This window comes from Coregonus lavaretus (genome assembly GCF_964263955.1).
Source record: "Coregonus lavaretus genome assembly, chromosome: 14".
Classification (NCBI taxonomy): domain Eukaryota; kingdom Metazoa; phylum Chordata; class Actinopteri; order Salmoniformes; family Salmonidae; genus Coregonus; species Coregonus lavaretus.
The window spans coordinates 38,439,875-38,464,668 of NC_140001.1; the positions used below are offsets into that span (position 1 = coordinate 38,439,875).

General features: G+C 42.8%; 1 protein-coding gene across 1 annotated transcript in view; it reads right to left on the reverse strand.

Moving 5' to 3' along the window:
• Positions 1-24,402, reverse strand: part of LOC311141623 (A disintegrin and metalloproteinase with thrombospondin motifs 12-like) — a gene marked incomplete at its 5' end in the record, with an annotated part of 42,165 nt that extends 17,763 nt beyond the window's left edge. The window contains 15 exons of the mRNA XM_084177012.1: positions 1,587-1,707; positions 2,373-2,506; positions 4,386-4,555; positions 4,689-4,834; positions 4,955-5,047; positions 5,175-5,319; positions 5,473-5,616; positions 5,732-5,881; positions 6,025-6,149; positions 6,798-6,881; positions 7,061-7,154; positions 7,346-7,475; positions 7,654-7,837; positions 23,611-23,972; positions 24,285-24,402. Of these exons, the coding sequence (XP_084033138.1) occupies positions 1,587-1,707; positions 2,373-2,506; positions 4,386-4,555; positions 4,689-4,834; positions 4,955-5,047; positions 5,175-5,319; positions 5,473-5,616; positions 5,732-5,881; positions 6,025-6,149; positions 6,798-6,881; positions 7,061-7,154; positions 7,346-7,475; positions 7,654-7,837; positions 23,611-23,972; positions 24,285-24,402 (2,200 nt within the window). The remainder of the gene's footprint in view (positions 1-1,586; positions 1,708-2,372; positions 2,507-4,385; positions 4,556-4,688; positions 4,835-4,954; positions 5,048-5,174; positions 5,320-5,472; positions 5,617-5,731; positions 5,882-6,024; positions 6,150-6,797; positions 6,882-7,060; positions 7,155-7,345; positions 7,476-7,653; positions 7,838-23,610; positions 23,973-24,284) is intronic.
• Positions 24,403-24,794: the final 392 nt, after the last annotated feature.

Sequence of the window (24,794 nt, forward strand, 5' to 3'; positions counted from 1 at the left end):
AGTCATAGGTGAACAGGGAGTACAGGAGGGGACTGAGCACGCACCCCTGAGGGGCCCCTGTGTTGAGGATCAGCGTGGCAGATGTGTTGTTACCTACCCTTACCACCTGGGGGCGGCCCGTCAGGTAGTCCAGGATCCAGTTGCAGAGGGAGGTGTTTAGTCCCAGGGTCCTTAGCTTAGTGATGAGCTTTGAGGGCACTATGGTGTTGAACGCTGAGCTGTAGTCAATGAATAGCGTTCTCATGTAGGTGTTCATTTTGTCCAGGTGGGAAAGGGCAGTGTAGAGCGCAATAGAGATTGCATCATCTGTGGATCTGTTGGGGCGGTATGCAAATTGGAGTGGGTCTAGGGTTTCTGGGATGATGGTGTTGATGTGAGCCATGACCAGCCTTTCAAAGCACTTCATGACTACAGACGTGAGTCCTACAGGTCGGTAGTCATTTAGGCAGGTTACCTTAGTGTTCTTGGGCAGAGTGACTATGGTGGTCTGCTTGAAACATGATGGTATTACAGACTCAGTCAGGGACAGGTTGAAAATGTCAGTGAAGACAGTTGCCAGTTGGTCAGCGCATGCTCGGAGTACACGTCCTGGTAATCAGTCTGGCCCTGCGGCTTTGTGAATGTTGACCTGTTTAAAGGTCTTACTCACATCGGCTATGGAGAGTGTGATCACACAGTCGTTTGGAACAGCTGATGCTCTCATGTAATTTAGCTCGTCTGGTAGGCTCGTGTCACTGGGCAGCTCGCGGCTGTGCTTCCCTTTGTAGTCCGTAATATTTTGCTAGCCCTGCCACATCCGATGAGCGTCGGAGCCAGTGTAGTACAATTCAATCTTAGTTCTGTATTGACGCTTTGCCTGTTTGATGGTTCGTCTGAGGGCATAGCGGGATTTCTTATAAGCGTCCGGATTAGAGTCCCGCTCCTTGAAAGCGGCAGCTCTACCCTTTAGCTCAGTGCGGATGTTGCCTGTAATCCATGGCTTCTGGTTGGGGTATGGACGTACAGTCACTGTGGGGACGACGTCATCAATGCACTTATTGATGAAGCCAGTGACTGATGTGGTGTACTCCTCATTGCCATCGGAAGAATCCCGGAACATATTCCAGTCTGTGCTAGCAAAATAGTCCTGTAGCTTAGCATCTGTGTCATCTGACCACTTCTGTATTGAGCAAGTCACTGGTACTTACTGCTTTAGTTTTTTCTTGTAAGCAGGAATCAGGAGGATAGAATTATGGTCAGATTTGCCAAATGGAGGGAGAGCTTTTGCACTGTACAAATGCAGTTGTACTGGAGTCAGACAGTCAGATATGCCAAAGACAGCAAGACAAATAGCTGTACACACACACACACACACACACACACACACACACACACACACACACACAGATGGTGGGCAGCTGCCAAAAACAGCAGAATAAACAGCTGTATACTCCCATACAGAGCGCTGCCATGACAACCACAAGGCAACAACAGCAATGACATAATCCTGCAACCAGTCAGTGAAGACATTGTGGGAGATGTTTTGGGGGTTTGGGAGGAGAGATGAGACATCAGGGAGATATTTAGGAAGGAGATAGGAGACTCACCGAAGCCATCCCCCCCATCAAAGGTCATCTGGACAGTCTCACAGGAGGAACCATCGCCCAGACACACTCCACAACGATCCTCTACAGCGTTAGAGTCTATACCATAGTCACAGCCCACCTCCTACACACAGGTCAAGGATTATACGTGCGCGCACACACACACACACACGGATAAGGTAAAGATTCAAGATAATCAGATCAGGTACACACAGAGATACACAGACAGAAGGAAAAAATTAACAGATTCCCTCTCAGCTCCAGCAGGCATAGTTCCTATCTTAAATCTATCTCGGGCCCCATGCTCTCTCCTTGCAGAGACAGGACTTATGCTGCGGTCATAACATCTCCTAAATTCGTAAATATGAGCATACGACTGGGAAAAATCCCTCCAAATCGTAAATACTATTGGGAAACTCATCTATCATCCCTGAGCTCCCACATGCTGACCTCTGACGTCACCTACTAAGGAAATTACCTCAGCAGTTAAATGCAACAACAAAACATTATTTATAAAAAGCATAATATTAATATGGTTTTGAACACTATCATTTCTTTAAAAGCATGATAGCTGTACTTTTAGTTTATGGTTGAAGCAGTTTGTTTGCCATTAGCCAATCTGCATTTCTCAACGAGTTCAAAGAACATGAATGCATCGAACTTGTATTTACAACTTCACAACTTGTAATTACCACATTCCCAAATGGTTATGAACGCAGCATAATACCTACATTCTCCCTCCCCCTTCCCCCCTTCTCTCTGTCTCTCTCTCTTACCCAGCCACACTACCTTGCACACTCCATTGACACAGATGCTTCTGGAGTTGTTGTTCATGAAGCAGGGAGTTCCGTCTGTCACAGCATCCAGCATCTTCTCAGAGAAATGCTCATCCACAGGACGACAGTGCAGCTCGCACGGACTCGCTGGGCAAGGCACGGAAGAGATATGAGATGGAACCAGAGGGGGGAGGGGGCAGGAGAGGGAGAGGATCAATGAGGGGACACCAGTGGAAGTATTGAAAAGTGTAATTCCCTTTTGAGTTTTGGAAAAGTATTGGAAATGTATGTATGTGCTGCCCCCTGCTGCTAGATACATATAACCGCAACTCTTGGAATGATGAGGCTTGTGTACAGTTGAAGACAGAAGTTTACATACACCTTAGACAAATACATTTAAACTCAGTTTTTCACAATTCCTGACATTTAATCCTAGTAAAAATTCCCTATCTTAGGTCAGTTAGGATCACCATTTTATTTTAAGAATGTGAAATGTCATAATAATGGTAGAGAGAATGATTTATTTAATCACATTCCCAGTGGGTCAGAAGTTTACATACACTCAATTAGTATTTGGTAGCATTGCCTTTAAATTGTTTAACTTGGGTCAAATGTTTTGGGTAGCCTTCCACAAGCTTCCCACAATAAGTTGGGAGAATTTTGGCCCATTCCTCCTGACATAGATGGTGTAACTGAGTCAGGTTTGCAGGCCTCCTTGCTCGCACACGCTTTTTCAGTTCTGCCCACATATTTTCTATAGGATTGAGGTCAGGGCTTTGTGATGGCCACTCCAATACCTTGACTTTGTTGTCCTTAAGCCATTTGCCACAACCTTGGAAGAATGCTTGGTGTCATTGTCCATTTGGAAGACCCATTTGCGACCAAGCTTTAACTTCCTGACTGATGTTTTGAGATGTTGCTTCAATATATCCACATAATTTTCCTTCCTCATGATGCCATCTATTTTGTGAAGTGCACCAGTCCCTCCTACAGCAAAGCACCCCCACAGCATGATGCTGCCACCCCCGTGCTTCACGGTTGGGATGGTGTTTTTCTCTTGCAATCATCCCCCTTTTTCCTCCAAACATAACAATGGTAACAATAGAACCAAACAGTTCTATTTTTGTTTCATCAGACCAGAGGACATTTCTCCAAAAAGTACAATCTTTGTCCCCATGTGCAGTTGCAAACCGTAGTCTGGCTTTTTTATGGTGGTTTTGGAGCAGTGGCTTCTTCCTTGCTGAGCGGCCTTTCAGGTTATGTCGATATAGGACTTGTTTTACTGTGGATATAGATACCTTTGTACCTGTTTCCTCCAGCATCTTCACAAGGTCCTTTGCTGTTGTTCTGGGATTGATTTGCACTTTTTGCACCAAAGTACGTTCATCTCTAGGAGACAGAACGCGTCTCCTTCCTGAGCGGTATGACGGCTGCGTGGTCCCATGGTGTTTATACTTGCGTACTATTGTTTGTACAGATGAACGTGGTACCTTCAGGCGTTTGGAAATTGCTCCCAAGGATGAACCAGACTTGTGGACGTCTACAATTTATTTTCTGAGGTCTTGGCTGATTTCTTTTGATTTTCCCATGATGTCAAGCAAAGAGGCACTGAGTTTGAAGGTAGGCCTTGAAATACATCCACAGGTACACCTTCAATTGACTCAAATGATGTCAATTAGCAGCTTCTAAAGCCATGACATCATTTTCTGGACTTTTCCAAGCTATTTAAAGGCACAGTCAACTTAGTGTATGTAAACTTCTGACCCACTGGAATTGTGATACAGTAAATTATAAGTGAAATAATCTGTCTGTAAACAATAGTTGGAAAAATGACTTGTGTCATGCACAAAGTAAATGTCCTAACCGACTTACCAAAACTATAGTTTGTTAAAAAAAAAATTGTGGAGTGGTTGAAAACCGAGTTTTAATGACTCCAACCTAAGTGTATGTAAACTTTCGACTTCAACTGTATGTATGTCTCTGTGTATTTACTGTAGTATGTGCGTTTGGTGATTTGAGCTCTTACATAGGCTGGCCACAGGGACCCACTCGTAGAGTTCGTTCTGGTAGGGCACTGTGTCAAATTCACTACACAGCATGTCTCTGAAGGTGGGTTTGGCCTTTTGGCATGGTTTGGTGTTACAGATATGGTAACGCCTCCTCTCGCCTGTACAGTACTTCCCACCAAACTCTGGTCTGAAGGAAACAAAGGACCATACATTTTAATCAAATATGGAAAAAGGGGAGGAGGAAAAAGGAGAAGAGGGAAGAGGAAAGATAGAATAGGTGAGGAGAGGAAAGGAGATTCAGATGTGGGGTCAGTTCTTACTTGGGGTGGTTACACTCCCTGTGAGCAGACTTCACCCCGGCCCCGCAGGTCCTGGAACAGTGAGACCAGCTACTCCACTGTCCCCAGTTCCCATTCACTGTCTCCGGTAGCTTCCCTATGATAACACACTCCCCTGAGATACACCACTGACAGAGAGAACACATACACACACATGAGAGTGGACATTCTAAACACCATCGCAAACTTGCCAGTGAAACTGTGCCCCACAACACACACACGTACAAACACACACAGCCTCATCCTACCTTCTCAGGGCCACAGCGAGTACCATCTATGGGTGAGTCCAGTTTAGAGCGACAGGACCCATTCACTGAACACCACAGGATCTGACACACATTCTAGAAGGAAGACAAACTCAGGCTATCTGACAAACATTCTAGAAGGAAGACAAACCCAGGCTAAGTAAGTGTCCATCCAGACTCGGAACTGGTGGTGGTGGTGTGTGTATGTGTGTGTGTAACTCACATCGATCTCGTGGCAGTAGGTGGCATTGGGGCCGTACTGTAGTTGGCACTGGTGCTGTGTGGTGTAGCGGACCCCCAGACGGGCCAGTGGGGTGGTCAGATCCTTCTTTGAGGGACGGTCGTCCAGACAGAAGCCCCAACCACGACTAGAGGGTCAGAGAGATCACGTCATCTGTGTTAGCATCAAACAACTACACAGAAGTGAGAAGGTGAGAAAAAGAGAAGGAGCGAGAGAAAGAAAGAGAGGAAGATGGAGTGAGACAGACATACAGCAGACAGGGAGAGAGAAAGACACTCACTCTAGGAAGCGTGTGATGTAGTCTTTGGAGCAGGAGGACCAGGTAAGGGGGGAGGTGTCATACATCAGCTGTCTGGACATGATGAAGGGGTGTCTGCCATCCATCTCACAGTCATTCCCCTGACCATCATGGTGGATCCCAAAGCTGAGGAAAACAAAGATGAGATGGTCCTTTTGAATTTGATCTATTGAAGCAATTATTAGATAGTCTTGACTTAGATCGAAGTAGAAATTGGAGAAACACACACACAGCCACAAACCTATGTCCCAGCTCGTGTGCAATGGTGAAGGCTACAGGTAGTCCTGAGTCTTCGTTGATGTTGCAGCTACGGTGAGGCTGGCACATCCCTGACAGATGGGACAGACCAAGGGTCTCACACGGCTCGTTGAGCCCTGCACAGATGTCCTTCCTGGTGGTCGAAATGCACACGCACACACACACACATACACACACACACACACACACACACAGGGACCTCAGCATCGTGATACACAATCCACAGTGGTACAGTAGTATGTGAGTGTTGATGTGTGTGTATGGCTGCAGTCTTACCTGGTGACCAGCACTGCCACGTCGTGGTGAGCAGGGTGTGTGTCACTTAGTGGGTTGAGGTTCTTCTGCCAGGCACAGAAACTGGCCAGAGAAGTGTCTGCATGGTGGATGATCTTCAGCCCTTTCTGCAGTAGACAACATGATCAACACCATCATCATAGAGGCCCAGATAAAAGACAACAAAACACATCAGCTGGAGACTTGGATGTTTGAGTTGTTTTGATATTGTGCATTTCCATTATAGTCATTTAGCAGGCACTCTTATCCAGAGCGATTTACAGGAGCAATTAGGGTTAAGTGCCTTGCTTAAGGGAACATCGACAGATTTTTCACCTACTCGGTTCGGGGATTCGAACCAGCGACCTTCAGTTACTGGCCCAAAACTCTTAACCGCTAGGCTACCTGCCGCTCAGGTGCACTCCTCTTATATGAATTATGTCAATCCTAGAAGTTTAAGATTAGATGTCAACAGACATCATATGACAGACATCATATGCTGGGCTCTAATTTGCTAACTGGCTAGCAAACCTAGCTGGCTAAAAACCTGGTAACTTGCCCAGTATGGTTTAAGATAGCACTGGAAGAAAGGAAAGGGGCTGGATAGCTACCTCAAACAATAGGATTCCAATAGGCCTAATCTATTTTTCTGGTGCTCCTATAGGCTACCGTTTGGTGCTCCTAACTTTTTCAAGTTGGGAACACCATTGATGCCAATGAAAAAGTTAATTAAGAGCCCTCATCATATGTCTGTGTTAACGTGAAGTGTTGATTACCTCCTCTCCTTGCAGGAGGATCAGGCGGACCAGGATGATGTGGATGGCATTTCCTATACTGGCATCATGGAAGATCCCTGCCACCTGACACACACACACACACACATACACACACACACACACACACACACACACACACACACACACACACACACACACACACACACACACACACACACACTGCTGTCATGTCATGACACTGTTACTGTGTATATGTCTTGTGTGGACGGAGTGTCAGTTAAAGGTTGATACTCCCGACTCACCATGTTCATGATGGTGAAGATGTAAGACTCGACGTTGTCACTGCCGTGGTAGTCGATCAGTTTAGAGTCTGCCACCACCATTGTCTCTACCCACCTTCACACAAGACAGAGAAACACAAAGAAAGAGAAGTGAATTTCAGTTATAGACGATGATAAGGTTAGAAACAGACTCTGCACCAGTCCCCTAGTTTGATTCCTACTGGCATAAAATGTGTCAATAGAAGCCAAAATATTTTCTGCCACCCAACCTGCCTATACAATGGTAGGGGAAACAATGCTGTGCACCTCTCTCTGCTGACGGAGCGTTGGGAGCGATGTTGAGCCGTCTCCTCCTCTCTCTCCCTCTCCTCCTCCTGCTGTTCCCTCTCCCAGTCTTCTCTCTCCCTCTCCACCACTAGGGAATCACCTGGTGCGTCTGCAGGACGGACAACAGCACACAGATATGGGGTAAAACAGACTAGAGGAAAAATAGGACGTTGAGCATTCCACATGCTCATTCAAAACATTTACAAAATGCAAACCAATCTAACAAAACAAACTCTATTCAATGATATCCTATTTAATTGAGCTATGTTCTATTCTATTCTTCTCACCTCTGACCCCACAGGGGCTGTGTGTGTCCCGGGCCTCAGAGCTGCGTCGGTATCTGTGCGGTACCGTGGTTACGCTGGGGTAGACCACATGGGGCTCTGGTCCCTCCCGCTCGACAGCCCCATCAGTGGACCCCTGGACTGGCTGAATGAAGTGGGGTCCCTCAGGCAAGGTAAAGATACCTTTCTGTGGGGGAAACAGACACACTGCATACAGTTTGTGTACACTGTGTGTGTGTGCGTGTGCGTGTGCGTGTGTGTGTGTGTGTGTGTGTGTGCGCGTGTGCGTGTGTGTGTGTGTGGAGACAGAGTACCGATCCAACATATTGTAACTTGCTATGACTAAAATGGAAAATGTGAGGTACAACATACATACAACTCCGATGTATAATTTCAAAGCCATGAAAGTCAGTAGAGAAGCTAATGCTGCAGTGCTGTATCTGTATGGTCACTCACTAAACACCTACAGCTAAGGTCAGGGCAGAGTTATCTCCTTGAGGGAGGCATCAATCACTGCCCTGGGGCGCATTCCATCATGTAGAGAGTGCAACGTGAGTGTGTCTGTGTGTGTGTCAAATGTATGTACTAACAAGCCCAAACTGCACCTAGGTGTGCCTTTCTCTGCATCTCCAAATCAACATGCAAAAAATAAAATGAGGGAGCGAGGGAGTGAGCGAGAGGGGGGGACAAGCGTTGCCATCCACTCATCCACTGAAGTTAGTGCTGTGCTGTTCTGCTCTAAGGCATCCTGCAGTCTACTGCATGTCTCTAGCTAGAAAATCTGCTATTCTCTCCAGCCAAGTTTATGTCTCAGGAGGCTAGGGTTGAGTTTCTAGTAATTGTGCGCTGAGGGTTCAGAGAGTGCAAAATACTTTAGGCAATAGTCCCTCAGCAACAACTATGTCAGAGCACCTGGCTCTGTGCTTATGGCGGATCCCCCAGTCAGGGACACAACAAACATAATCACAGGTATTACAGGTGAACCATGGTCAGAGACTCCTATAGAGCAATAGCACTCCATGAGTGCATTCACCCATTAATAATGACTGTTTCAAATGTAGTTCTGATTCTAGCAGTTCAGGTTTTCAGTTTGGTTGCCAATTCTGTGAACTGCTATTGGTCAAAGTTGACCAGAAGGCATGCAGCCAGGTCACCCGTGATACAAGTCAGTATTAGACGACCATCCATGTCCAAGGACGTCAGGAGATGTCGTGGAAACCGGCCTCTAGGGGCAACAGTGAGCGCTGTTACCTTCAAGTAGGTTTCGGTTTTGCTAGGGTGTTGTGGACGGTGATGGTGGATGGGAGTAAGCATTTAAAGGTTGCATGTTTGTTTTAAGCCTATCCCAAACCTTAACCATTCGGAGTTAATGCCTAAACTACACCCTAAGCTTAAAAATTCAGAGTTAATGCCTAAACTTAACTTTAACCTTTTTTAGATGAATGTCTAATTCTGACGTGAGACTGTGAGAGCTTGTTGAGGCAGGAACATGGCTCCCACAGAATTGTGTGATGTCATCTGGCACCGTAACACTTTTTGATTGGAACCACAATGGCCAAACCATAGATACCTTTATCTTTATGAATTTCTCTGCGCCAAACTCTCCCTGTATATATGGCTCTGACCGTGTTCTCTCTGATCAGTGGTTAGATCAGAGTTTCCCAAACTCGGTCCTGGGGATCCAAAGAGGTGCACATCGTTTTTTGCCCTAGCACCACACAGCCTATTAAAATTTTTTACTGATCATCAAGCTCAAAAATCAACTAACCCCACTTCTTGGAGTCCCCAGGACCGAGTTTGGGAAACGGTTAGATCATGGGAGTGATTCAGTTCTGCCAAGGGCTCTGCAACACTGAGCCAAAGAGAGTGGAAGCAAGCCAGGGCTCTCACAGCTCAGTGGACTCATTCAAAAAGCATGCAGAGACTCAGTTGGTTATTGTTATATGGTCAGTTACGAATGCCAGATGAATGCTGGTGTTTTGACTGCTTCTCTGTGTTGTATCTATTTCTATAGATACCAAAATAAACACTTTATAGACTAATACATGCTTGTTTTTTTTTACCTCCTTCCAACAAGGAGATGTGGAGTGCACTCCATATCTATCTGGGTTATGGATTGGAGGCTGTTTCCTCTAGATGTTTTCTTAAGTCAGTCCCAAAAGAAAAAACCAGATGGAGGGTTGCAGATCAGCCGGTAAGGAATCAAGAGAGGCCCATCCAAACATTCACCCTGACTCAGGAGTGGTCTGCATAGGGATCAATGCATGATACTACCTGTAATCCTTAAAGTACCATCCACAAGCTGTCAAGGCGTCTATTACTCCACTAGCATTCAACAACACAGAACATGAAAATATGAAAGGAAACCTATGTTCCTCATTCAAAGTGCCTTCAATGTACTTTCAGAGAATTTCAGGAAACAAACATGTTGAGAACAAACAAACAAAGAGATAAACTCAGAAAGTCCTAAACTAATTAGCACAGACTGGGAGTCCTAAATTGTTCATTCTAAGTTCTGCCAACTGACCCAGCCTGCCTTCTCTAAGCCTCACCATTTCCTCCTCCTCTTCCTCTTCCCCCTCTTCCCCCTTCTCTCCCCCATCCTCCTACTCCTCCCCTTTGAGTATCTGAGAGGGAGTGCGTGTGAGTGTGAGGTGCCAGAGCCAGGGAAGCTGTAATACAGTAGCCATGTGGAACTGCTTTAGCTCTGTTTCCTGCTTCTGCTGGGCTTTGGAGGGCAGGCCAAGATGGCCGGGCGGCCAGGGGTAAGCTGCCTTCTGCCTGGCTGGCTGCGTGACTGCTGTAACAGAGTGTGTCTGTGGCCTTCCACTCCTTACTGGGATACATGGGGAGGGGAGGTGGGGACCGGGGAGGGATGGTGTGGATGATGATTAATCACAACTTTTCTTTCCAGCTCACCATACCCAGCTAGCACATAACGTTCTGAGAACCATGTGTTTCTTAGAGCTTGGTGAGAGTGTGGTTGTCCTATGGTTATTTTACATACAACTTCCCACAACTTTCTGGGAATGGTGCAGGGTAGTTGCTTGGCTTTGAACACTCTCAGCATATTTAAGCAACTAGACAAAAAAACATTTTCTTGGTATTTCCTATTGTCCTTACTTTAACAGAACGTTTCCTAAAAGTTCAAACATGGTTACATTTAATTTTGGTAATGTTTTAGGAATGTTCTCCAACTGGTTTGAAATTGGGAATGTTCTCAAATAGTTCAGAGAACTTTCTTCTGTGGGAATTTCAATACTTCAGCATAATGTTTCCTATAGGTTTCCTCACTGTTCTATTTAAAGTCCTAAAAAATGTCCTTGAACGTTAAGAAACAACGTTCTTCTCTGGGAATTTCAGTACTTCCACAGAACATTCCACACAAGCTCCCATGTGGTTCTGTTTAATGTCATAATTTTACTACATTCTGGGAAAGTTTTTTAAAAATAGTGTGACAAGTGATATTCTCAGAACTTTCAGAGAATGTATGGTTCTCTTTTATGTCAGTTCTTGACAATATTATGGGAACGTTCAAAAAATAATAATTGTCCACAGTAGCCCTTTACACTCATACCCGTATAGAGGTTTGGACACTGATAAGCGCCTACATTTGAATGCAGTGGCTGTACAGTAACATGCTATACATCAGTGGTTCCCAACCAGGGGTACTAGGACCCCTGGAAGACTCATGAGACCATAGACTTACTGGTAAAATGCACATGAAGGGGTACTTCAGGGGTACTCCGGGCAGTACTCCGGGCAGACAAAAATTCATTTCGTGGTACACTAACCAAAAAAGGTTGGGAACCACTGCTATACACTTCACAGCGCTGTATGGGTTTTGACTGATAGCTGTTCTGAACTTGAGCACTGTGCGTGCAAATGTTTTGTTGTCCGAGTGATGGAAATGCTGTAAATTACGAGGACTTGATGTATTTTGAAAGATGACATGTTGAGTATTATAATACATACCACTTTGATGTCATACAAGCAAGCCAAACACCCGTGAGTCCAAATGTGCACTTCACATTTCCATATCATAAAACTCATGTAATATACAGTGTCAATGTTTATTATAACTATGACATTATACCGTGGGTTGTCCTGAACAGAATGAGCCTGTTTGTTGTATTGTATAGAACATTTGTCGCAAACCACGCATCTGAATGCACTCATGACTCCATTCTATGCGCACCAAAATTACGATCTGCTTCTCTGAATTGCCTTGTGAAAGCCTAACACTGTAAGATCATATTTTATTAACGTAGCTAGTCATGTTGGCAATAGAACAAGCTTTCAAATTATGCCCACCTGACCCAGATAGCAGTTTATAATGGACCGTTTTTGGATTGGGTAAATAACAACAGTAATTGTGTAAAGGCATTATTCCAAACAAAACAACTACAAGTGTACTTTCTCTAGTTCCTCAACGGCACAACTAGGAGAGCTCAAAAAAGCACCTTATAGTTGAAGACTCTTCTTTGAGTCATAAAAGTGCATTGAAATTACTTAGGATCTATGCACACTTTGGAGAGGTGTACAGCCACTTGGAAACACCCCCACACCCCCCTCAGACGATCCCACAGGTGAAGAAGCCGGATGTGGAGGTCCTGGGCTGGCGTGGTTACACGTGGTCTGCGGTTGTGAGGCCGGTCGTTCTCTAAAACGACGTTGGAGGCAGCTTATGGTAGAGAGATGAACATTAAATTCTCTGGCAACAGCTCTGGTGAACATTCCTGCAGTCAGCATGCCAATTGCACACTCCCTCAAAACTTGAGACATCTGTGTCATTGTGTTGTGTGACAAAACTGCACATTTTAAAGTGGCCTTTTATTGTCCCCAGCACAAGGTGCACCTGTGTAATGATCATGCTGTTTAATCAGCTTCTTGATATGCCACACTTGTCTGGTGGATGGATTATCTTGGCAAAGGAGAAATGCTTACTAACAGGTATATAAACAAATGCATGAAAAACATTTGAGAGAAACAAACATTTTTGTGCTTATGGAACATTTCTGGGATTTTTTATTTCAGCTCATGAAACATGGGACCAACACTTTACATGTTGCGATTATATTTTTGTTCAGTGTAATTGCTACCATGGTTATGCATATGCTTTCCATATTTCTTCTGTAAGAAGTATTTCAATTTAGCCCAATCCATATAGGCCAATTAGCCAATTCCCACGAGCGTAAGGGGTTAACATCAATAAGCTCTAAATTCCGTTATCTCAGAACATGAAAACTTTCCATTAAAACCACAAGAAAAATGTAACATTCAGAGAACGTTCTAAGAATGTTATTTAAAAACATATACAGTATATTCCATTCTCAGAACGTGAATAAACACAGACCTAGCAATGGATTTAAAATCATAGGCTAACCCTAACCACACTGCTAACCTTATGCCTAACCCTAACCTTAAATTAAGCACATTTTTGTTTTTATGAATTTCTACAAAAGCCAATTTTGACTTTGTGGCTGTGGTAACTAGTGACAACCATGAGCGAGGGGGGATGATTTTGATAGTTGGCACTGGTCCAAAGACTCGACTGCCCCTGCATGGAGAGAAAGAGAACTGCGGATTTTCAAGGAACATATCTAAATCAAAAGGCTCATTTGAATTTCCTGACGTGCAGGACATTTTTCTGAGGCAAAAGAGTGATCAAATGTAGATAAGGACATCTGTAGCTCCATCCTGGTGGCGCAGTGGACTAATTCCATGGACAGAGAACACAAGATCATAGGTTTGAATCTCACTGATGTCGTGTCACAATAATAAATTAATATGTTTGCACGATTAATATCGAAGGACATTCATTTCCATGTGTACCATCTGTGCTTGGAGTTTTAAAAAATGTAACCCAAAATAAGCTGGCATTGTGTATTAAAAGTCGTATTGAAAGATTCAGTTAAAGTTTTAAGGAAGTTATTCAAAAACCTCCAAATAATCAATAATTTCCATTCTCATAGCGTTAATAAAACCTCCCAGGAAAACTTTGCAGGAACCAGAGTTAAATGTTCTCAGAACCTCCCTGCAACCTAAAAAAGAAACATTCCCAGAACAGGTGTAATTTTCACTTCTGTTCTCAGAACGTTTAAAAAACGTTCAGTTTTACCGGTCAGGAAATGTATGGCTTCATTCCCACAACCAATGTCAAATCAAAAACATACAATACCAGTCCAAAGTTTGGACACACCTACTCATTCAAGGGTTTTTCTTTATTTTTACATTGTAGAATCAATGTGAAGACATCAAAACTATGAAATAACACATATGGAATCATGTAGTAACTAAAAAAGTGTTAAACAAATATATTTCATATTTGAGATTCTTAATAATAATAATAATAATAATAATAATAATAATAATAATAATAATAATAATAATAATAATGTAAAATTATTATTATATTTGAGATTCTTCAACTAGCCACCCTTTGCCTTGATGACAGCTTTGCACACTCTTGGCATTCTCTCAACCAACTTCATGAGGTAGTCACCTGGAATGCATTTCAATTAACAGGTGTGCCTTGTTAAAAGTTAATTTGTGGAATTTCTTTCCTTCTTAATGCGTTTGAGCCAATCAGTTGTGTTGTGACAAGGCAGTGGGGTATACAGAAGATAGCCCTATTTGGTAAAAGACCAAGTCCATATTATGGCAAGAACAGCTCAACTAAGCAAAGAGAAACGACAGTCCATCATTACTTTAAGACATGAAGGTCAGTCAATACGTAACATTTCAAGAACTTTGAAAGTTTCTTAAAGTGCAGTCGCAAAAACCATCAAGCGCTATGATGAAACTGGCTCTCATGAGGACCACCACAGGAACGGAAGACCCAGAGTTACCTCTGCTGCAGAGGATAAGTTCATTAGAGTTACCAGCCTCAGAAATTGCAGCCCAAATAAATGCTTCACAGAGTTCAAGTAACAGACGCATCTCAACATCAACTGTTCAGAGGGGACTGTGTGAATCAGGCCTTCATGGTCGAATTGCTGCAAAGAAACCACTACTAAAGCACACCAATAAGAAGAAGAGAAGAATACGAACAAGAAATACAAGCAATGGACATTAGACCAGTGGAAATGTGTCCTTTTGTCTGGAGTCCAAATTGGAGATTTTTGGTTCAAACTGCTGTGTCTTTTTGAGACGCGGTGTGGGTGAACGGATGATCTCCGCATGTGTAGTTCCCACCGTAAAGCAAAGAGGAGGAGGTGTTATGGTGTGGGGGTACTTTGCCGGTGACACTGACTATGATTTATTTAGAATTCAAGGCACACTTAACCAGCATGGCTACCACAGGATTCTGCAGCAATACGCCATCCCATCTGTTTGGGCTTAGTGGGACTATCATTTGTTTTTCAACAGGACAATGACCCAACACACCTCCAGGCTGTGTAAGGGCTATTTTACCAAGAAGGAGAGTGATGGAGTGCTGCATCAGATGACCTGGCCTCCACAATCCCCGACCTCAACCCAATTGAGATGGTTTGGGATGAGTCGGACAGCAGAGTGAAGGAAAAGCAGTCAACAAGTGCTCAGCATATGTGGGAACTCCTTCAAGACTGTTGGAAAAGCATTCCAGGTGAAGCTGGTTGAGAGAATGCCAAGAGTGTGCAAAGCTGTCATCAAGGCAAAGGGTGGCTATTTGAAAAATCTCAAATCTCCAATATATTTTGATTTGTTTAACACTTCTTTGGTTACTACATGATTCCATTTGTGTTATTTCATAGTTTGATGTCTTCACTATTATTCTACAATGTAAAACATTTTAAAAATAAAGAAAAACCTTTGAATGAGTGGGTGTGTCAAAACTTTTGACTGGTACTGTATGTTCCCACAATTTCCAAGGAACCAAATATGCTAGCTGGGGAATGAATATGTGGCTTTAGACAGCATGAGCAGATAAGCATTTCACAAAAGATAATATACTGAAATAATGGCATTGAACATGCAAATACTTGTTCCTTGTAGTGTCTTGGGGTGACCAAGGAAAAAGTATTGGGTTTGGTTTGACTGCAGAGCTTGAATAAAACATTTTTTTCAACGGCTATGTCCTGTGAATGTTTCTATGTGACATTGACTGCCTTTACACAGACAGACCAATTCTGGTCTATTGCCCAATTATTGGTCTTTTGACCAATCAGATCTGATCCTTCAAAGTTTTATTAACGCTCTGAGAACAGAAATAATAGGTTATTTGGAGGTTTTTTAATAACTTCCTTAAAACTTTTCATTATAACTTTTAATAACATTGCTATCTTATTTTGGGTTAACTTCTTTCAACTCTAAGCACAGATAGTACACATGGAAATTAATTTCCTTAGATATTAATCATGTTATACTAAAACCCTTCAACTGCTAGTTCAAGTTGGTTGTGCCCATTTGACCAACCTCAGAGCCATACAAAACATACTTTATGTATTTCTGAGCACCTCCAAGACGTATGATACCCGCTAATGGTCTGGTTACTTTAGACAGAAACGTAAGTAGGGAGGTTTGACAGAGAGGATGGGTGGGTGTTATCCACGACTCTCTAGCAATCCAAAGGTTGCATGTTCAAGTCGCATCGGGGACAACTGTAGCATTTTACACTGCGCTTATCCAGAACGCTGCAGCCTGCCTGGTTTTCAACTTTCTCAAGTTCTCTCATGTCACCGTGCTCCTCCGCAACACTCCACTGGCTTCCAGTCGAAGCTCGCATCCACTACAAGACCATGGTGCTTACGGAACAGCAGAGTCCCTGCCCATCTTCCGAATACATCTGAAACCCTACCTCTTCAAACAGTATCTAACCCCCCCCTCTGCCTGTGATATGTGGTTGTCCCACCTAGCTATCTTAAGATGAATGCACTAACTGTAAGTCACTCTGGATAAGAGCGTCTGCTAAGTGACTCAAATGTAAATGTCAAATGTACGTAGCTAACCCTACCCCAAAACCCTTATTCTAAACTTAACCCAATTCACCTAACCTGCTACGCAAATTCACCTAACCTTTGCCGTTTTAGTTCCCCTAACCTTTGTCATTAGTTCACCTAACCACCAACGTAATCAAGCAACCTGGTCTCATCCAAGACGTATGATAACTTACATCATCCAATTTGTATGTTATTGTACGGCCGCTATTCATAATGTAACCTAACGTAACGTAACATATCATAATAAATGGAGTGTCAGAGTTACTTACAGAAAAATATGAATTGCCCTGAGACCACGTGGATTTGACTTCATCTGTTCATTATTTGCTCTACCAAAAGAAGCAGGCTGGAATCAGAGGTTGCAGGGTAATCATTTAGTAACAGTAACCACGCTGTAGCTTTTTTGCATTCCAGAGGCATGTCCCTATGGGGTCGCCTGGGCTGACTCCTAGTCCATGCCAAGCTACACGCATTCCATTCCGTTCACCAATCACAGCTAACCCTTAAAAGCAGTACAACCAATGAGCAAAAAGAAAAACTAGGCCTTCTCCTACTGTAGGTCAAGGCAGGTATGTAGCTATTTCCTAGGCAGTTCTGTTATGCAAACATAGCGCAGGGTGATGTGTTTTACCATGATGGAAGTGCACACTATGAGCACCTTAACAACACCAGCCGCGCGTGCGTCCGTCATAATGCGCATGTTGATTTTGTCTATAGCCACTAGAAGTGATAATGACACTAAGGTTTAAATCCCAAAATCAACTGTGAATGAATTATATTAATTTCGGGGCAGGTCGAAACAAACATGAAACATTCATGGACATTTAGCTAGCTAGCTGTTGCTAGCTAGTTTGTCCTGGGAGATGAACATTGGGTTGTTATTTTACCTAACATGCATTTGGTCCTCTTTTTAGCTGGTTCTTTGTAGAATTTTTATCCGGAGTCATACAAAATCATGTGTTTGTCTACTCTGACGATTAATCCACAGATAAAAAGGGAAACCTAGCCAGTTTTTAGTAAGATCTTTAATTAAGCTCTCCTCGTTTGTCCTTCAAGCATCCACATGGGTTTGTGTCTTCCTGATATCCAATAAGGAGGGGACTTGTGGAGCGTCTCAAAGTTATATTTTCGCAGATGCACTAGCAGTGTAAGTTAAATGACTGAATAACGTGTATGTGTACATTTATTTTGCAAGGCTCGCACATGTAACGTGGCCGGTGTGGTTTTCTTGAGATTTTCTTGATAAAACTGTTTCATTGTTTTCTTCCCTGAAAACAGAAAAAACAATTATAAAGTGGAGCAAGCGCTTGTTAAATCTGGACCATAATTTCATACTTGGAGAAGTGCCTCTGCCTCTGTGTCTCTGGAGTCAGTGCTCATGGCCTCTACTGCAGCTTGGATTTGGCAGTGTTTTCCTCCCACAGCTGGCTGCCTGCCCTGTGGTCTGGTCATTCACTGACCTCTTTCCTTACTAAGGAACACTATAGTAGATTAGCCCTGTGGTCATACACTGACCCTCCCCCCTTACTGGGAGGATTAGTGCAGTGTATTCCAAATGGTGGCTGAAGACTAGGTATAAAAAATGATGAAAGTTGCACACACTATATTACTCCTAGTTTATTTAAATGTTTTGGAATTACACTGAGACTCAGACTTTTCACTTTAAAATGTCTGCCAAACAAAAACCATTGATTTCAACGTTTAACAAACTATTCAACTATATGCACAAGGACTACTTTGAACAACTTCCACAGAACATTTCACAAAACCACATTTACTGGATGAACTGTGCAGATGCAAAGTTTAGTAACAGAATTACGGTAAAATCTCCCTTCGTTTTTTATGCGACAACATTTTCCCAAAACGCTGTTAAATATCTGCACCGAATTAAAGGAGAGGTTGCACAACATATTTCCACAAATCTAAAAACGTAGATTGATGATATTCCATCAAAAAGGTCTTTATGCTAAAGTTTCTTTTTTATTATACACTTCTATTTTCGCAATTTGAATTACATTTATAAAAAAAACTCATATGCGAACAATACATTGCGGCTTTGACGTCAAGAGAGGAACAGCCTGGGGGATCGAGGCAGTGCCCTGTTTACCGGCATGCATGTTTGGTCAAGATGGGAAGAAAGTCCTACCGCTTCGGGCAGACTGGGCCAAGGGTACCCCTGGCGCATTGTCCCAAACGATTACGATGGCTACCAACAGTGCAAGAGTGTTTTCGCCATGAAGTTGAGGCTAAAACTGGTTCTTTGCCCACAGTCAATGTAGGCTCCAAGTCCACTAACACCATCGGTCTTACAGCACCACGGCGGGCAGCTTCGGTGATGGATGTGAATCGGGTAAGTAAGTACTAAAGTTCCCAAAGAGTTGTCATGTTATGTGCCTAGTAGATTATCAAGAATGAAGATAGCCAGATATCTAAGTGCACGGGGCCATGAAAAACAAACTGGCCCACTCACATTGATCTAGCATGGTGTTTGGGGATGGAATAATTTAGCTAGCAAGCTAGCTACAACAACTCCATTAACAGAATACTGCATGTTTTGCAGAAATTAATGGTCAAATATCAATCGGATTAATGTCATTGTTTACAGTGCCTTGCAAAAGTATTCATCCCCTTTGGCGTTTTTCCTATTTTGTTGCATTACATCCTGTCATTTAAATGTATTTTTATTTGGATTTAATGCAATGGACATACACAAAATAGTCCAAATTGGTGAAGTGAAATTTTCACCAAAAATAACTTGTTTCAAACAAGTGCTATGAAGCCCCTAAATAAGATCTGGTGCAACCAATTATCTTCAGAAGTCACATAATTAGTTAAATAAAGTCCACCTGTGTGCAATCTAAGTGTCACATGATCTGTCACATGATAATATAATGTTTACATTTCTTGCATTACTCATCTCACATGTATATACTGTATTCTATAATATTCTACTGTATCTTAGTCCATGCCGCTCTGTCATTGCTTGTCCATATATGTATATATTCTTAAATTCCATTCCTTACTTAGATTTGTGTGTATTGGGTATATGTTGTGAAATTGTAAGATATTACTTGTTAGATATTACTGCACTGTCGGAGCTAGAAACACAAGAATTTCGCTACACCCGCAATAACATCTGCTAAACACGCATATGTGACCAATATAATTTGATTTGATTATTCTACACACTGGCTATTATTCTATGCACACACACTGGTCTCTACCCACCCACTCACACATACTTACACTGACACCCCAGCACACACACAAACACTACATACGCCCACACATGATACTGCTACGGCTTCAAATACACTGCTGCTACAGCTCAGTCTATTATCTATTCTGTTGCCTAGTAACTTTACCCCTACCTATATGTACATACTGTAGCTATCTCAATTACCTTGTACCCCTGCACATTGACTTGGTACTGGTACTCCCTGTATATAGCCATGTTCTTTTTTACTTGTTATTGTTATTCACTGTGTACTTATTCCTCCTGTCACTATTTCTATTTGGTATTTAATCTTTAACTCTACATTGTTGGAAAAGGACCTGTAAGTAAGAACCGGACCAAAAATCTACATCAACTACTTTTCAACGTCCATGGACGTCTGGTGCTCAGTGGGTGCGGATTCTGGTTACAGTAAATGGAAAGAGAGGGGGCTCACATGGGTAGGTGTCAGTAAGCCGGGACAAGTAACATTAACTAGAGCGAGAGAAAAGAGAGAGGCAGAGAGAGAGGGAGGGAGGGGTTGTCCAGACTTTTTTCACACTCTAATTGCAGTAATTCCGTTACAGATTTTTCTGTAATTCTGTTACCGAATTACGAGTTTTAATCACTTAATAATTCATAAACAAAAATGGATATCAGTAAAAACACTAATTGGTAGGTCTATCTTTACTTGTTACTTCTGTGAATTACCATTATCCTCCCTCCTCATGAGGGAGAGAAATTAGAAAATATCTTAAAGATATGTGGGGTTTTGGTAACAGAATTACAAGGCACAAGCGAATGTTTCTTAAACTTACAGAAGGCAAATCATTTATCCAAATCTAAATATAAGTGTTGATATTAGTTGGCAGGGGTCTTACTTCAACATTATTGTGTTTTGATGTATTTCTAATACCTTTTTAAGACTTTTTCTGGTATAAGTTTTCTAGGACCCCTTTTACATCTGTTTGACCAGAAATCAAAGCCATTACTTATGGCTAATTTTTAAGATGGAAAATGGTTGAAAGATGTATCTATGCCTTCATTTCCCAGAAATATATGCTCTTAGCTTTCATTAGAAACTCAATTTAATATGCTCCTATGAACTTCACATGTTGGTGCTCATGGGTCCTTTTACGTGGAAATTAGTAAAAACGTCTATGGGTGAAGTGAAAGTAGGCAAGGGTTAAGGTTGTTAAAACAGAAAAAAGTTGACGGTTATGCATAAAAAACTTCACGGTTAAGTTTATGTAATGGTTAAGGTATGGGATAAAACATTTTTACAAATCATGATTGCCTGGCACTGGAATTGAACTTGTGATCCTCAGAGCCAAAGTACACAGTTTAAGCCCATCCTCTATCCCCCTCCACAACACTGTAGCAAGCTGCGAGCCTACTAGATGGTAATACGTGCTCACATTGCCCCTAGTGGACAACATTGACGGCATCGCCCAACGTCCTGGGGACCTGGAGAAACGTTGAATACTGAAGTCTATCTGGGGTGATCTTGCTGGGGTCACAGCCCAATAAACATTTAGGAGCAACTGGATAACAAATGCAGGGAGGTCTTTGCACACTCCCTGTCTCTTTGCTCTAACCCAAATGCATGCACTATCACAACAGCTGTATATCCTCAATGACATGCATTTGCAAGGTTTGGCTCATTGAGCGACTGTAAACCAAACATGACTGACAGACAGTGAGCCAAGACCTTGCAGGAGAGGCATTCCTGATGTGACGAGAGTCAACACTGAGAGACATCCATCACAGGCCATTTACTGACACGTCTGATCAAATACAGAGGGAAGTTCCTTCTCTTCCATATCCTCTTGGTAATTCCACTACAGTAAATAAATCAGGGACAATACAGAAGTCTCCCCTTTGTCTCTCTCTGCTGTCCAGCTGTTTTCTGGTCAGCAGAGAGAAAAACTCAACTGTCATTGTGATGAAAATTGAAGTCTTCCTTTCCTTTGTAGATAAAAGTAGGTTTCTTATAAGAAACATACAAGATTTCTAAAAATACTGCCGTCTCGTGTGTGTGTGTGTTTGTGTGTGACACTAATCCAAGTTTTATTTCAGTCTCTTTCTAGGTAGTAGCCTTGGAAGCCACATTCTCAAACAAACAAAGAGAAACATAACAGTGTAGATACAGGGAGAGCTCAGAGTAGAAGACATAGAGCGGGAGAGGTAGGGTGAGACGGGAGAGAGGGAGGAGAGAAAGAGCATGCAAGAGAGCCAGAGTCTCCCAGTAGACTGAGAAGAGGCGGCAGCTGCAGACGTTTGGGAGCTATGGAGCTAAAGTCTTTCTGCAAACAGTCAGGAAATCTTTGAAGGCCGGACCAACAGACGAGGTACTGTCAGTCTGAGGGGTTAGCCAGACCACATCCTCTTCTGCACATTTTACTACTTCTCTGATGCCTCTCTCCTGTATATTTTAAAGAAGTTCTCCTGACCTTGGGGAGGCAGCGGCTTCTATAATAGGCAAAATGGAAATAGGGCAAGAAATTACACAAACGAAATGTCCTATCTGAGCTAAATCAATGTGGCTAAATCATAACAAGGGTACATATCTCCTTATTTGAGTTATCTTTACCTGCTTCTCAATGTGGTTAATTTGTGAAGCCTTATATTGATCACTGAATCAAAGAGAAAAGTATAAGGATGCATTGGAGAAGGATTACACTGTCCCAACTACCAAGACAGCAGACATACATCTCGCCGACATCGGCCTAACAACGTTATATCGTTAGTAGATCACGTTCCATTTTGAAGGTCGGTGGGTGGGCGGTTGTGAGTGTGGGAGGTCGAAATGCATGCGCGCTGCACCGTCACATTGTTTATAAGTCGGCCAGGCATCAACATTCTATTCTGATGTCTCGGTGTCGTCTTGCCAATGTGCAAACGCTCTCCAAACTACATATTCCCTACGCATTTTGATACACCGCCCAAAGGTGTGCGTGCTGTCTTCTCTCTATGCATAATCATGTTTTAGGCATAACCTACCCATGGCCAGTCAAACATTTCCGGGTCATGGTTGGCAATATTTTTTATCTGAAAATATGTATAAAGCCTATAGGCTTAAATAAATGAATAAAAGCGCCTTTTCTGATTACAGTACTTGTCCCATGCATTCTTTTCACCAAGTGGCTCAAATGTTCCCTTTTTTTGTAAATATATTAATCACATATTCCCTGCTCTTAATTCATTTTTATCTAACTAACTGCACACACTCTGCATAAGCTATATTTTTGTTCAATGTGATGTTTCTGTTTCTCTGTTACTTGTTTCCCTCTTCTCAGTGCTGGAGTTCTTTTAAGAACGTGATGGTATAGCAATAGCCTAATAAACTGGACATTAACTTAAATATTCTCTCTTCATTTTACCCATAAACAAAATCACTAATAGTCTAGTATAGTCCCATGTAGATCAGTTGGTAGAGCATTGCGCTTGCAACGCCAGGGTTGTGGGTTTGAAATCCCACGGGGGACAAGTTTGAAAAAAGAAACCTACTAAAATGTATGCACTCACTATTGTAAGTTGCGTCTGCTAAATGACTCAAATGTAAAGCATATTGTTTTTGATTATTGCCAGTACAATTTAGAAGCTTTGACATGCATCTTCCAAACAGCGGCTGAAGGGCAAATGCGATCTATTGCCAATGTGCAAACGCTCTCCATACTACATCGGCCCGATATATCATGTATACATCCGGCCGACGTAGGCGAGATTTATGTGTGCTGTCTGGGTATGTCTTAAAATCAGAGAACAAAATTAAAGATGACATGGAGTTCAATTCCAAATATGGTCAGTATCCTGGTTTCTTACCAAGCCTTCACAGGTGCTGATGGCGGCTGTCCCGCGCGCATTAGTAGGATCAGTCACTGTGCCGATCAGGTGGCAGGCGTTCACCCCAGTGGTACGGTGCTCAGTCCGGTTCAGACTCCCGTTTCGCCGCTCTAGAATATATTCGTTCGACACCAAATAGTTGTTGACTGTTAGATTGAAAACCAAATCGCGGCCCTTGTAGTTCACCTTATAATAAACGCGTCCCTCCAAAGCCCCCAAGTCTCGCTTGTGCCGCACGCGCTCAAGGCGGTGTGCCAGAGAGTGGGAGAGAAACTGTCCATCTCTGTCAACTTTGACTGGATGGACCATGGACACATCCGACTGGGACTGGAGAAAGCGACCTGAGGATAACATGGAAAAGTAATAACATTAGGCCAGTTGGATAAGAATAACCACTACAGTGAAATGATCCAACACCTACAATATAATTTCCAGATCAATCAGTTAATCAATTATCAAATGATAGATTAATTGATCAACCTGCCACTTGGCTAAAATTATGCACAGATTCATGCACTAACCTTGCAATGACTAACTACGATGTGTGCTGTTGCATTGAATCTATGCATGCAAGTGAAATTGCAACAATAAAATCGCAACATTGTTGCAGTTATTATAGCTTAGGCTAGTCGTAACAACTGAGACACACTGACCTTGTTCTTCGTCTGGAGAGAGGAGGCTGCCAGGCAGCGAGAACTCGACATGGCTGGCAGACAAAAACAAAACAGAATGTAGCAGAAAAAGAACCCGGCTCACCCGCGGACATCGCATATTTCATCCAACCAAAATCAAGAGATTTAAAAACATTCACTGGCATTGAAGTTTCAATTGTGCTTTAGAGGCGGTCCAGCGACATATTTGTTCCATCAACGGCCAGCGTCATTATGATAAGGAGGAAAACATAGGCTGCATCGAAGAAGACCGGGTATAGACTATAGAAGAACATGGTAAAAGTGGGAGAAAGCTCCAAGTTTGCGAGGGGGGAGGAGTGTTCTGAGGCTAGTGTCTCGTTTCTTTCCAGGGGCGAGAGGGGAGCAGGAGCAGCAGTGTGGTTTGCAGCTGCGACGCAGTGGGAGATAATTCAAACACAGAATAGGCCATGGGTTGGCGACAGGCGGCCCCGGGCCAAAACCTTCCCAATAGTGATTTTTTCCACCAATAAT